This window comes from Trichoplusia ni, chromosome 6, assembly GCF_003590095.1.
Source record: "Trichoplusia ni isolate ovarian cell line Hi5 chromosome 6, tn1, whole genome shotgun sequence".
Lineage (NCBI taxonomy): Eukaryota > Metazoa > Arthropoda > Insecta > Lepidoptera > Noctuidae > Trichoplusia > Trichoplusia ni.
Window position 1 is genome coordinate 6,654,387 of NC_039483.1, and position 15,978 is coordinate 6,670,364.

Below are 15,978 nucleotides of genomic sequence, written 5' to 3' on the forward strand. Positions count from 1 at the left end.
GCAATGAATAGAACCTCCATTGTCTCCCATCACAAAAGTTACGGTCCATTGATAGATAAGCAAATTCGAAATTTAATTAAAAGGTTTTCAATGACAATACTTTTTGGTAGGTACTTTCTTAGAGCGAATGGTTGAATGGGAGCTGGTTTTAAAATGATAGCAGTTAAGATACGTTCTTAGGGTTTAGTAAGGGGTAAAATAAGTAAAAGCCTACTAATAAGGTACCGCTGTCTGTCCGTCTGTCTAGAAGAAATCTAACCTATCATTGGCAATGTGTGTGACTGAGACAATTTTTTTTTTTTTTTTAATGTTGGACAATGTTCACACAACGCCATCTAGTCTCAAATTAAGCAGAGCTTGTGTTATGAGAGCTAGACAACTGATAAACATACTTATTTAGTTCTAAATACATACATATTATAGATAAATTACTATATTTAACCCAGACACAGAACAAATGATCGTGCTCATCACACAAACATTTGTCCTGGGTGGGAATCGAACCCACGACCTCCGGTATAGCAGTCAGGGTCACTAACCACTAGACCGACAGGCCAGTCAATTTGATTGTTTCAGTCAAATATCCTAGTACCCTGGGTACCCCAGCAGTGTATCAGAAACGTTTCTCATTATTTAACACGAGTTTTTCATTTCATCACATCATTAAAAAGTTAGCAAGATTAAAAGCAGTTAAGGTGATGAAATGTATGGATAAGTGGCTAAAAACATAACATGCTAGTAAAAAGCGTACTGGTAAGTGACGTCACACGAGATTTTAAGTCACTTCATCCCTTTGATTTTTTGTTAACAAAAATACCTATCCATTATCCAATGGTTTTTGGAGGTCTGTCCGACTAAACAGTTTTTTTTGTCAAATACCAAGCATCCTTCGCAAAATTGTCAATCATCCCTTTCGAAACTATGCTACATATATATACTATCCTAACCTATGTTAGTTTAACGATTGAACAGCTCAATATTTAACCGGACCTCATCCTCAAGAGTTACCTACACTCAGTAGATACCTCACGAACCGTAAGTACTTCGAGCTCATAAACTTTCTACAGCCGTTTTATGGGGGTAAAAGAGGATTGTTTGAATTAATTATCAGCTAACAATGATAAAACATTCAGAGGCGTATTGCGCCATTTTCGTATCGTATATTTCGTGAACGACTTTTATCAGAATTTGGTTCATGTTTTAGAAAGAAAAAGGAGGCAACATGAGAAGGAGTTTTATGTTTTTTGACTGGCCTGTTGGTCTAGTGGTTAGTGACCCTGACTGCTATACCGGAGGTCGTGGGTTTGATTTCCACCCGCTGATGAGCGATGCTATATAGGGTGGTGCTGTCCGTCATTCGAGCTTTATATCCTATTTACTTATTTTTGAGTACTGTCAATCCCTTTGTTGTAAATAAATTCATTTGTTTCGTTTTTCTGTCAGAGAATTAAGCTACAAGTGAATGATTCATGAGATCTTTTCACATTTATTTTGCTTCCTCCTAAGTACTGACTTTAACTTGCAAATGTTCTCTAAAAGTCAGACTGGCAGTATTGTCGTCTTGAATAACTAAGACGTAGTTATTGAGGCCAATCGGATTCAATCGACAATCGTAAAATTGATTCCCTAAAATCTGGGAGAATATTTGAATAGCGCTAATTACCTGCGGAAGCAATTTGAGCTACCATTGTTAAAATTGGGACGTTTATAAATTGTATAAATGTCTGAAGTAACCTAGTTACGTCCTACGTACCTAGGTACCTAGTGTCTAACTTAGTTACATGGATATTTATATACAGAAATAGAGTACTTACAGTTCCTTTGGAGAAAAAAAAGTTTCCCCATCGTTTTGTGCTGAACAAAGATACTATAGAAAATATATATATATTTTCTAGAGCACTTTGTAAAAGCAAAACAGCGGCCATTGTCTGTGGGAGATTTGTAATATGATTGCTACACTTCTAATGATATTATTATCAAACGTAATATAAAAAAATAGGTAGCTAATAGACCATGAATTTTTTGAGTCCCTATCAAATGAAATTGCCCTTGATAACATACAGCTGATATTATCTAAATAAACATGAATCCCATTAACATCAAAACCAGTCTATCTCTAAGCACTCCAAAACATCCTTAAAGCAGATTTTTCCTCATCACAATGCCTTTAAAAACAAAAACAAATCAAATTTTCTCCATCGAGTCTTGGACCCACACTTGACTCATCCCATTATAGTGACTCAGAAATTACCTTTTCCCTGTCAAGTAGATTTTCAAGGACCCTAATCTCTGCTTTAGCTTTGGGCTTATCTTAAATTAAATTGATGTTTTTGTTTGGGGATACATCTTAAATTTTGGAGTGTCAGGTCACGAATGGTTTGAGTGGAAGTTGCAAGGTTACTTTCGGTAAACTTTTTTTGTATAATGCTAGCAAATTCTTTGGTAGTCTCTTGAGATTTAATTATTTTGAAAGTAAGAGTGTTTTTTTAAGTAAGATCTGACGGATACCTGAGTGTTCGAAGACCTACCAAGTCTTACCTACGATGCGAGATGTCGCGGGTTGAATGCGTTTTGTGCACTTGTCTTGTCGTCTTTACGCTTGTATTTATGTTTGTGAACCGTGGTGAGATCACCGATACAAGAAATAATTCATTAGAGCACTTCTGTTTTAAGGAAAAAAAGTTAAAAAAAGAGATAACGTCCCAAAAATCTGGTTTCTTGAAAATATCAATAGAGTCCCTATTGCAGAATAAAATAATTATTTTCAGTAAAGTGTTTTTCAGCTGCAGAATACTAAGGCTCAAATAAACTGAACTGGTTACAGGCCATTAGTTAAAAAGAATATTAGTCTCCATATGTAAAATTAGTCTAATATGGGGGATTCTCTTTAAAGTACAGTACAAACTATCAACACAAACAAGTTTGTTAGGTTTTAATCTTTTTATTAAAACCTAACAAACTTGTTTGTGTTGATAGTTTGTACTGTATTTTATACTGTATTTATAGATCACTGTTTGTACTGTATTTATAGATCAGAACAAAGCTCGCAACTACAGAGTCTGGTTTGAACGCTATTGGAAAACTATTTGCATCGAAGCGTCATAACTTTGAATTCTAAACTCTATAGTAATTGTTAGAAACATTTAATACGAACTTGCCTGATAGCATTTGTGTTGGAACCACAGTATTGTAGTCAATATTTGAATTTTAATGCATGGAGAAATTCTTTGTTATTTTACCTGATAACTAGGGAAGAAAAACCCTCATGGCATCAAATATTGCAGTCTATAATCGCCAACCTGCCTAGGCCAGTGCTCCAAAACTCTGTATATGGGAGGATGTCTTTTGAAAACATTGAGGATAATTAAAAGCTGGTCTTATTTTTTGATTACAGTGGTTCTCCCAAAGCTGCATTACAAAAAAATTTTAGTTAACTGACTCATTCACCTAATTTCAGACTCCTTCTTAACCCATCATACACAGTCATCGTCGTCTACAAGTCTGGCAAATTTCGCAACAACCTGCCACTTGCCAGTATCTACGACAGCCCGTCATGCTAATATCACTCGAAGTTCCGAAGTTCCAAGACATTATTATAGTTGGGCCAGCTGAGTCAACTACGGTAAGGTTTAACTCAATCCGCTTCTGTAATTAAACATCTCAAGCGATTTAGCGATTTGCAATATTGACCTCAGAGCTATATTGAATTGTGAATTGCTTAAGAGGTTAATGTTGTTGGGTAGTTGTGGTTACATTATTCAGTTTCGGGGACTGATGTATTTGGATATCGAAAAGTAAAGGGAACAAAACCAGTATGTGTAGAGACTTTTTAGGAAGATTAGGAAGTGGAATATACATATTTTGTCATCCTAACCCTTTTACTATTTCAGATTCATTTTGTTAATCGTAAAGACAATTAATCGTTTTCACTAGGGCGCACCTAGCTTAAGTGATCCATGGTATTTGAGTAGGTATACGGTGTGAGAGCACGTGCTGTATGGATTTTTATAGATGAGATGCAGACTCGATCCAAACGCAAGCAAAGCAGCAATGTGATTTTTTATAGTTATATGTATTGAATTATTAGTTTTTTTAATTCTTAATTATACTAAGACATCTCGAGAAAAGCGGTGAAGGTAAAAATCGTTAGGAAACCTGGATTACAAATATTTGAATTCGCCACGTACCCGTAGTGAACAAGCGTTCTAATCATCTACTTTCAACAACGAATGACCTTGTCCACTGCTAAACGTAGGTTTCTACCATTATTTCCGTTACAGTACCCGGTCTACTTTAACTAAACCCAAAATAACGAACTCTCATCTGGATATAAGCTTCTTTACAAATATTTTAGTTTGTTATATGGGTCGAACTTTTAAATTAAATTAAATTTAAACTAGCGTCACAGTTGCGAAGAGTTTCAGAATGTTTTTATATGACAATGAGGATGATACGGGATCGTTTGTACCCGAATGTTGATGTTTGTTTGCAGTCAAACTTTTTGGTACCTACTGAAGATATATTAGATTAACTTCCTGGATTGCAGAGAGAGAATTTGTGAGTCTTGTCAAGGTTAGGCTATAATAATTTAAAATTGTATAAGTTTGGTAAACTCTGTTTGAAAATGTCAAAACTAATATTATTTTGAACAGAATTTTTAGGTTACATAACATTTTATTACAATGAGATGTATTAATAAAATTCAATGACAAAAACTGGATTTCCTTTTAGTATTTTACATGGTTACTAGAATCCACTTTTCCCACACTTGAAATACAATTCTCATACATAAAAACGTATTTTATGAACTCGAAAAACTTGAACAAAGGGCACATTTTTCTTTAGTAAATGGCGACGAAATTGGGTGCGGCATTGGCAATCAGATTGCAAATTGGTACTCCTTTGGGACGCTTGTGACCGTTTATACAGAAAAAATACTGTTGAAACTATTGCCTTCCTCGGAAGGGGAAATAGAAAGATCAAATGTCAATTGTTATTACGTTGAGGCTTTTAAAATTTCTTATTTATCAATGAAGTTGGCTACTAGATATTGAATTTTGACGATAATGACAAAATATGTGCCCTATTTAAGCGCATCTCCCGTAAAACAGTATATCATCTGTGATTTTAAATGTTTCTTTTTTCGATAATTCCAAGCGTCTTTTAATGAAATTAATTGTTTCTGTCCGCCTAGCCCAATGACATTTCCACAATCGTTAGCGTCAAACAGACTAGAAATGACATTTCGGTATACCATACGTGCGATGTGAATACTAAATTTCATTTAAAAAATACGACTCCCCAATTAAATAATTTAAACCTTGTGTCTTGGGTTTCACAAAGATTAAAGTTACATGCACAAAGACACCCAGACTCAAGGACAAGCATTCGTGGATCACATAAATGCCTGTCATACGCGGAGAACGAAACTGTGACACGATGAAATCAACCACTCAACTATACCGTCCTGCAGTTACTGATTATAGAAATGCTGTTTGTCCAAATGTTTTTCTATACAACTACTGCCTCTCCTTTCATTCAGAGCACGTTTTTTTCAATTTACCATTCAAAACACAATTTTGAGGGGTATCGACGCAAAGAGCAAATGTTTAGGTAATACTATGTAAATTAAATCCTCTCCTACTTATCCGACGGTTGAACTTTAATAATGGCTTTAATGGGCTTCCCATTCAATTTTCTGGGAATACAAATAGGGTTTCTAAACCTTGTTTCTTGGCTAAAGGTCTCATAAATAAGGATTACTCTATGAAGATATATACCTACTGGGATGGTCAATTTACGAAAACCGAAAAAAGGTTTCCCAAAAATTAACATGACTGATTTACTGTCAATTTTGGAGTTATTGATGAACTTTTTCTTATTTTCCACCTCTATTATAATACACACCGTACTAAGATAGGAAACGAAGAAGGGGTCTCAGTATTTCGCAACAGTTTAGATTCATTAATTATTTTGAAAGCTAGCTTATGTCGATGCAGATGTCTACTAAGTTTTTCTCAAACTAAGCAAAGCTTGACTCACTTACTAGACAACTGGTTAGCATACTTACATATTTCAAATACAAACATAATATAGATATAATTACACCTAAAGACAGAACAAATGATCATGCTCAATCATTTGGCCTGGATTGGAATGAAGAAACCCACGACCTCCGATATAGCAATCTGGGCCATTAACCACTAGATCAACAGGCCAGTCGAATCTGTTAGAGGCGTTCAAAGATGTCTTTAAAAAAGTTATATAAGTTTTAGGCCTCACTAGACGTGAAATTTTCACCTACTCTACCTTTACCAGTCTATCACTAACTTAAATCTTTAGTTGTTGACTTGAGGACTTAATACTACATTTTCAACGAAAAATTTTCTTGTCACGCAAATATCGGGAATATTAAACAGAATTTTCATCGAAACGTTGTATTTCTCCTTGTCATTTTCCGATAAATAAGCGTATACCGATACCTGTACCAAGAGCTCATAATGGAGGAATGTTATCGTTGTGGGAGTGAGATGGCGCTCTATTAAGCGTAGCTACGTCTCGCTCTAACACTTGCGCTAGTGACTTTTTTAACGTTCTTTGTGCAGGCAAGACCGTATCTTCGCAAATGATAAAATTACATTTCAAATAGGGAGTCAATTTTCATTGTATAAGAAGTCTCAATCATATACAGATGGGGAACCTCCTTACAATCAATTTTGTAACTTTGTGATGGTTTGATATTCAAATAGGGTTCTAAGAATTGGTAAAAAAAAAAATCATATGTAAATTGTATGTGTATGCCTAAAGATGTATACGTAGGTGAATTTAAGACACGTGTTATGCAAAATTTGTTTTTTTCTAAAGGCTAAAAATAACAAATTTAATTTCAAATGAACTACATTTCAACTAACTAAACGCAGTCTTGTGATAGACCAACAGACAACGATTCCTTAGCGATAATGGTTGCTGTTTTTGTCCTTTATATGCGGAACCCAAAGAATATACTTCTAAAAGATATTAGTTCTCAGTTAAAACAGAGTACACTAACTACTTGTAACGCAATACTTTTTCAGAAATTTGTCAGAAGTCCTTGATATTTACGACACAAACAAAATAATAACATTCATTTGAATATCAAATTGTTTGGATGTAAAAGAATAAGAGTTTATTTGTTTGTTTATTCAAATCCTCATTCTAATAGTCCTTGAGATGGTCGTTTACGTCATAACTATGATGACAATGAAGCGGGTAGAATAGAGACATTTTTGGGAAGGAATAGAAACGTAGTTATTCTTAAGTTTTTTGGTAATTTTTTGGGTTTTGGACTTTCAAACTATTAACAATTTATTATTCCACAACTTTAACACAACTCTATCTAGTGTCAAAAAAATCACATTTTTTCTTAGTAGTATTAGCTTTTTTAGTGATAGCACTAGAAAACTGATAAACATGCTTATATATTGTATTTTTAAATACATTTATGACATGAATAAATTACAACCAGACAAAGAACAAATGATCGTGCTCATCATACAAACATTTGTCCTACGTGGGAACCGAACCCACAACCGAACAACCTCCGGTATATCAGTCAGGGCCACAAACCACTAGATCAACAGGCCGGTCAAGATCTAGCCGTATCAACTCCCAATTTTTTTTCAACGGCTAAAACCTCACATTTAAGTCATAGCAACAAACCTAGAGTCGTTCAACCTAATCATTTTACACTAAACCCAGTCTCATCCTAAACATTCGGAAAGTTTCATCCAATAACTATTTTCACAGGTGTTCTAACTGGGCGTTCAATTAAACTGGGCCAGCGCCATCTATCTGGCTGAACTTGTACTAATCCTTGCAAGTTCTCTTCACATGAATTGAGTCTTTCTACATACACAAAGTTGTATATTTCAAATTAGACCAGTTCTTGAGATTAACGCATTAAAAAAACAACTATTCAAATAAAATCTTCAACTGCATTATATTAGTATAGCGATCAATATGATACTTAGGTAAGTAACATTCTAAAGTATCTTTTAAGACAAATGTTTCTACATTATACAATGACGAGGACAGCAAGACAGCTACTTTTGCTATGCGACTGTAAGTCACGTGCCATGCTGTAAGTTAAATACTCAATATTTTATTTACACTCCACAATGTATACATTTGGTCTTGACAAAATAAACTTAAGAGTAACAATCGTGGACCCTGTCGGGCACGGCAAAGTAGGAGAGAGGAGAGCGGCTAAAATTACATTTAAGTACTTAAATCAAGTAAATGTAAGTAGGTACTCAAATCTCCGCACAATGCAAGCATTTTTGTGAGTGTAAGTATCATACCAATTTATTACCTAATTTTAAGTGGAATTAAGGTAAAAGAAATACATATTATTTGGACAATTAAATAAATTATATCTCAAAGTGGACTTAAACTGCATAGGCACAAGAATTAAGTAATTTTATATAGTTCACATTACAGTAAGTTACCAATATTGATAAAATACGACCAAAATCGCCAATTTACTGTAACAGGTAAAAACAATATCGAAATATATCACGAAAAGGAGCTCTAACCATTGAATTACCTTTTCTATTTCCCCTCGTCCTTTAATATTTGATTAGCCTTCCCATCATTTAACCCAAATAAATAATAGAGCAGTTTATTTTTACTGATAGCTCAATAAATGTTAATTTGGCCCTCAATACAGGATATTAGACTTCTATAAATTATGTTCGTTTAAGACATAAGCGTTTCGGACATGGAAGGTTTTTGGGGTGTGTTATCAATATCATGATTATGTTGTAAGACTTCCATACTAACGAATTTAGACCTTGTGTCGTTGGAGGGGGAGGGGGGGGGGGGTGACACAAACATTCAAGTCACATGCACAAGGACTCGGAGAAAAATAATAATTTGCTGTCTGAAGCGCTGTCAGATATAAGTATGCAAATATATCCAACGGAACTTCTCAAGTGGTGACAACTATATAGCAAATACATTTTTCTTTATTTATCTCCATTATAATTATATAACATTCCACAACTTCCACACAATGCCATCTAGCTTCAAAATAAGGAAAGCGCATATTATGCCACCAGGCTACTGTTAAACATACTTATATAATTATAAATACATAAATAATATGAATAAAATACACCCAGACACAGAACAAACGATCCTGCTCATCACACAAACATTGCCCCGGGTGGAATACGAACTCACGAACTCCTGTATTGCACTCACTTCCACTTGTCACTACACCAACAAAACAGCCATTATAATCAAAAACCATATTATTATTACATACTCCTAGCACACTTCCTGAACTCACTTTGTCCAGTTTTTATCACCTTACACTTAAAACTTCTTCCAACTTTTCCGAAGTTCCTCTTTCACCAGATATGTAACAGCATTATTTAACGGCTCAGAACATTAAGTGGTATCCATCAATGTGGGTCACAACCTTTAGAACCGGGTCATTTATTTTTAAGGTGCTATTTTTGGGACACCGCACTGCGAGTTTTCAATTAAAGCTTAAATGTAAAAATATTACGCATTTTATCCCTTGGAGCAGCGTAAGCTTTTAATGGTGTACATTTTTATTTGGTTAGATTTTTAATGATTCTCATTGTATTTTGTCAAATTATTTATGAGAAAACAGTGAAGTTGATTTTTAGTTGGGAGTGGAACTCATGACAGCCATGCTCAAATATTTAAGTCTCCAGAGCGTGTATAGTGTAACATGTAGAGTAACAATTTTTCGAGCGTTAAGCTGACAAATTATTCATCAACATTATCTTGGCCTGCAGTGTGTGTGCTACATCTTTTGGTTTACTATCGGTATTTAGTTCTAAGCTTTCTAGAGTAGTTGTAAGATAAAGATGCATTTAAGGACCTAATAAAACTTCTGGCTTCGACTGCTGTATATAAGGAAGCGATTTTAGGAAGTAGAATTTCCTTTTTTCTTAAAAAAACGACTCCCGCAGTAAGGAATTTAATCCTTGTGTCGCGAGGATCGCGGAGGTCGTATCTTAGGTTGTGATTTTTTTTGTGCCACTGTTGATACACCAAATTAAAGTTCGTCAGATATCACCAGCACCGTGGGTAAAATTATCTCAGCAGAAAAAAAACATTCAACAAAAGCATTTTCAGCTTTCAGGTTCCCCAAAAAAAAAAAACAGGGAAAAGGATGAAATAAATTTAAAAACACAGCTGGGATACATTTTGTCTGGCAGTTCATTATGAAGATAAAGTTTGGAATGAGTTGAACTTGTATTCATTTGTCATAATGAAAATCAACCATAATTAAAACCACAGATTAAAATTATTTTTTGAGCTGGCAACGAAGATAAACTTTTTGATTAATATTTTGTGGCAGACAAAATTTTTGAATGAGCCGTAATAAAAATAATCTAACTTTTTAAATAAGGATTAGGAGGTTTTTGTCCTAACAATTTATTTAGAAGCTGTTAGGAGTCCTTTTATAAGACTCTTAATTATTCCCTTAATTCATTTAAAACCCTAATTTTAGAGCTATGCATATAATAAATTACCAAACTTCATTTATTCTTTTGATAGATTTCAACTAAAATTAAGTTTCAAAAAACACGCCACAAAACGAAAATTTATGACGCTAATCACCTGAAAAACGACAAAATGAAAACTGCATGATCCAAACATTCTATTTTCAAAATTAACATACCGTTCGTTTAATTAACGAAACTGCTTTACTTTTGAAAATGGAACAGCTAACGTTCTTTGTTTCAACAAACGAAATTTAAATGTAGAACAATGGAACGTATCAATTCGATTTAAACGGAAAATTGATAGCACTTATATTATTGAATCAATTGGAAAGTGATTAAGTACCGTTAGATTAGGGAATTAAGTATTCATTCGGTAAAGTTGGTAAATACGATTCCTATTGACCTAGTTTTCGACATCTGAAAAATGATTATTGGACTTGTACAGACAGCAACAGCATTTAGATAACTGTACAACAGGTAATTTAATACCACTTGCCAAAAAAAAACTACTTTTTGAAAATAACTTACTGATACTTCGTCAATCTGATAGTATTAACCAACTTCCGCTGCTAACTGTCTCAGTCATAGATAGGGTTGAAGTTAGTTAGATAGACTCAACATTTTGGAGAGGGGTAAGATGTTGCAAACTAGACGTGAACACGAAGAGATGTGATCAGAAAAGGGAAAAGATCAATGAAAAATAGACAGGAATAATCACAGATAACCCAGTCGTATACGTCACCATGCCAAACCCACTGTGCATAACGTGAGGCGGGTTTGATCTCTGCGTAGGTACTGCGGGTTTGATCTACTCATGCAAATTCTGTTTATGTGACTTAAATGTTTGTGTCATCCCGCGACACAAGAATAAAATAAATATTTTTTTTTTATTAAAACCATATTTCACTTTACTTAGTACATGTACGAATAAATGTAAAACCAGTAAAAATATCTTAATAGTTATAATCATAGGAGTTGAGTTAATCTACACCAAAACATAATAATATACGAGAAGGATGGTCTAAAGATAATATAGGGACCACCCGAACTAGGTTTGTTTTAAACCTGTGTTTCGGGAATGAAATTTATTGGAGAAAATTAGGTGTTAAATAATAATAATGAACAGTCACCACGTAACTTTCTAAAGGGAAAAAGAAGCATCGAGCCAACTACCATTATTATTTATACAAAAATAAAGTATAGGGAACTGAAAAAACGGATAATTAACGGTCCCTGGAATAGGAAATTAACAATTCATTACAAGGTCAAACGGTTTTCGTTGACGACGAAATAATTAGAAAAGGTCATAATTTTTAAGGTGCGAACCCATAGTGTGAAACTTGAACCCAATTTGCCCTGCTAAAACAAATATCACCGTTATTTAACGATTGTTACGATAAATAAATAACAGATTCAAAAATCTAAAAAAAGACCTTTTAAATGTTACCCCATTAAAATTTTATCAAAATCGGTCCAACTCTTTTTATAGTTGTAAATTGCATTGTCATCGGTTTTAAAGCTACCCTGAAAATTTCAGCCTGTTACCTTATTGGGAATTGCCTCAAAATTGAGTTACAAAAATCCAACTAGAACGACATACAAACAAACAAGAATGTATGTATAAAGACGTCGGAAAATACACCCCCAGACTAACGCAACTATCTTTATACTTTCATAGCTATACATCAGAGGCTAACTTTTTAAACTTTGATAGTAACTGTCGTTAGAATGATTCATTATTAAATGATGTAACGGTTTACTCACGCGTATTTATCGGGGTAGCCCGACTAGTTTCGGACCCAACCGGAGTCCTTAATCATGAGCAGACGCGGCGGGATCGCGAGTCGAAGTCCAGTTCAGGACTCCATTTAATAACTTTTACAGTAGTAACTTTTAGAGTACATCATTTAATATTTTTTTAAACAGCAAAAAGATTTTAATATCACAATGTACAGAAACATTTACATTTCTCTACCTTCATTAGCTGTCTTTAGGCTTCAGTCCGAATTAATTAAATTACAGAGGGCTCGCTTGAAAAGATAGCGATTCTCCAGAGACCGCCTGTTGCCGAACAGAAAAGGTTATATCGACACTAAGTGCTCTATATAAGAATAATTCACCACTTATAAAGAATTTTAAGTGATTCAGATCATGTTTGTGCATGAAAAGAATAACTTTTCTCATTATGCCGTTTGTTGTTGACAATAAAGGCATTTATTAAACCATGAATTGTTGCGGTGCTTCGTCTATTTTTTTATTTAATAATTTTGGTAAACACAACATTGTGGAATAACATAGAGCTACAAAATATCTTGTACTTACAAGGGTACCGATTTTTTCTTAAAAACAAATCTTTTTTTTTATAGCAGTTCAAAAAGTCCAAATACTTTGAAGCCAAACTTGAATAAACGGATATAGGTATGTCGTTATTTTTATCTCATTTATTTTCATCATCATCATCATCACCATCAGCCTTTAGTAGTCCACTGCTGGACATAGGCCTCCCCCAATATTTTATTTTCATACCTTCGTTTCGAGGAAGTACATACATTGTAATCAATGTTTTATTGAATATGGGCCCATAATTCAAAGTACTTAAAGTCTCTCTCAAATACAATAATACTCCATAAATCTCAACGTATTTGTGTAAATATGTGCACACTTAAACATCGTGTACACTTGAACTGTAACACTTTGTCAATATTATATTACGCTATCTAAGATTTATGATAACGTTTCACGTGTTGCATATATCAATAAAACGTTTCCGAGAATTTGAATTCAATATTACATCATACGTTCGCGAGTCTTTATGACTTTTATAATAGTTGACATTTATAAATCTTTTGAGAGATAAATTTCTGCCCTTGCGATTCTACGCATGGAGTTGAGGTGCAGATGCGATCCAAATGCATGCAAAGAAACAATATTTTAAAGTTATATGTAGGTATGTACTTTTTTAACTAATCTAAGACACCAATGGAATCTGAAAAGGCAATACGTAGTGAGCTAATGTGCTAAAACCTTCTCTTACTAAGAGGGTTGTGTAAGGACGTAATTTCAACATCGGCCAAAATGATAATTCGACTGGAATAATTACAAAATAGCCGAATATAATTAACGTAATTGTCGTTGTGTTACCTCTCCGTTTAATTTCGACTCGACTTTAATTGGAAAAGATAAGTATGTCACATAACATCTCAAAATATAAACAATTATAGCAAAGTTAAAAAAAATTAATAGAGTACATACCTGTATAACATCCTCTCTTGTCGATCAGCCTCCATATAAATCCTGTAGTACATATACAGCATGATGACTCCAGGGATCCAAAAACTAACACTACTTGAGATCACTGCGTACACTTTGTTCACAGTAAAACTGCACACATTTGGGAAACGCTTCCTAAAGTTCAGGTGGTCTTCGGTCGTGTACCAGCCCATAAAGATCGGGAGGAAGGAGACCAAAGCAGGACTGCACCAGACTACGGCCAGCATGATCCCAAGCTTCGCAGTCGTCATGATCAAAGGGTAGTCGAGAGGCTGAACGATAGCGTAGTACCTATCCACACTGATACAGCATAGATGGAGAATGGACGCAGAAGAAAAATACACGTCCAAGGAGTTCCAAACATCACACATGAAGTAGCCGAAGAGCCATTCTCCGTTCGTTATTTCTACGCTAAAGTTGAAACACATCGCCCAGATAGCGACGAGCATGTCAGCCAGGGCTAAAGACACGACGAAATAGTTTGTGATGACTCGTAACTTTCTGTGTCTCATTACGGAAACTATAACGAGCAAGTTTCCGAAAATCGCCGCCAAAATTATGAATAGCATGATCACACATTTTAACACCACTAAGAAGACTATTAGCGGATCGTCTTCAAATTGGTTGGAGTACACCAAGTCATTAGTGGTTTCGTTCACCTCTATACTCTTGTTAACATACAAGTCCGTTAGGTACATTGAAGTCGACAAGTCGCTGAAGTCCAAAGTAAAATTATCGGCTTCCAAAACGATTTCAAGTTTCATGTTTCACATTTTTCAAGTCGTATTAACTGTTAGCATGAGGGCGTCGAAGTGTGATTCCGGGCCGATTTCCATCGTCGATACCTGAAAAAAGGAAAGTTAAATTTCTTTTGTGTTCACAAAATGTTCAGGGGAGCTTTCGAAAGGGATTATTGTTAGACTTTTAGGTGCCGTTTTGACATCAAACAGTTACCTAGTACACGTGTTTTTTTATCAAAGGGAAATCCGTGTTTTCTTTTGAAAAGAACTGTAGCATTACTTTTGATTGTAAGACGCTTAGATGTGAGAAAAATAAAGTCTTTCCGTCTTCTATAAATGTCAGACGAAGTTTTTCCAAATACGATTTTCTCGGTCGAGTACCAAGTTTTGTTTGCTATCGTAATGGTAAATGGATGTCCTTTGTTCTCGATGAATAGAAAATAAATATAAATAGGAATAAGAAAATATATTTGAGGTATATTTAAGACCAGTTCAAGTACCTAGAGTTTTTCTTGTGTGGGATTTTCAGTCGAGGGTAAAACACACAGTTAGTAGTAGTATTAGTAGTTATATGGAGCAAATAGTCGCTGGAGGCATATTTACAGTCACGCTCACTTAGTTCAACCGAACGGTTCCCACGATGCCAATATTTATGGTAAGACCACTTATCATTGCAGATTTTCAGAGTTCAATCAGAAAATTACAAAATTTTATGTATTTTCGACTCTATCATACACATAAAAATATCACATTACAAAAATACAAAACAAACTTCACAATCCACCCATCAGGGAATGAAACGGCGCGACGTACATAAAATTTTGATTAAAACGTACTACATGTGACATACAATTTTGAAGCTTGTTAATTAAACAATAAAGTCGAAATAACAGTGTCACTCATGAATATGTAAACGGCTTGTGACGCTAAAATACGAGCCGCAAATGTTTGCAGAGTAACGGATTTAAAAAATCGTCTACAGCTGTCTGTCTGTGGTTGGGTGAAGGACTTTTAGCGTGGCGTTTTAATCGTATTTTTTTGTACTTTTACGGTCGTACCTCTTAGATAGAGAAAGAATTCTTGTTAAATCAATTCAATGTCCGTTTGTCTATTTTCTTTTCTTATCTCGTGAGGGAGAGGCTGGTCAATTATAAAAATTAACCATGCATGATGAAGTAGTAATAGATGCCTATTAGTACCATTTTACGCAACTTGTAGTAGGTTTGGGTCAATATAAGGAGGCTGAACTCCTTGTCATAAAATATAGAGTTAAATTATAACATCAGCCTGTATTATCCCTTTATTTCAAAGGCGGCATTCAATATACAAAGGGAACGGGAATTGCTCACCACCACACAACACGATGCTTGATCTGCAATTCAAATTATTTTCCGGACCGTGTTTTCTTCCAAACCAAAAAATCAAAATTTATTTTTTTTAAA

At 34.5% G+C, this 15,978-nt stretch overlaps 1 protein-coding gene across 1 annotated transcript in view; it reads right to left on the minus strand.

Moving 5' to 3' along the window:
* The window catches only part of LOC113495008 (octopamine receptor beta-1R-like), a 32,647-nt gene extending 17,608 nt beyond the window's left edge, over nt 1-15,039 (minus strand). The window contains exon 1 of the mRNA XM_026873567.1: nt 13,779-15,039. Within this exon, the coding sequence (XP_026729368.1) occupies nt 13,779-14,560 (782 nt within the window). The 5' untranslated portion in view covers nt 14,561-15,039. The remainder of the gene's footprint in view (nt 1-13,778) is intronic.
* Nucleotides 15,040-15,978: the final 939 nt, after the last annotated feature.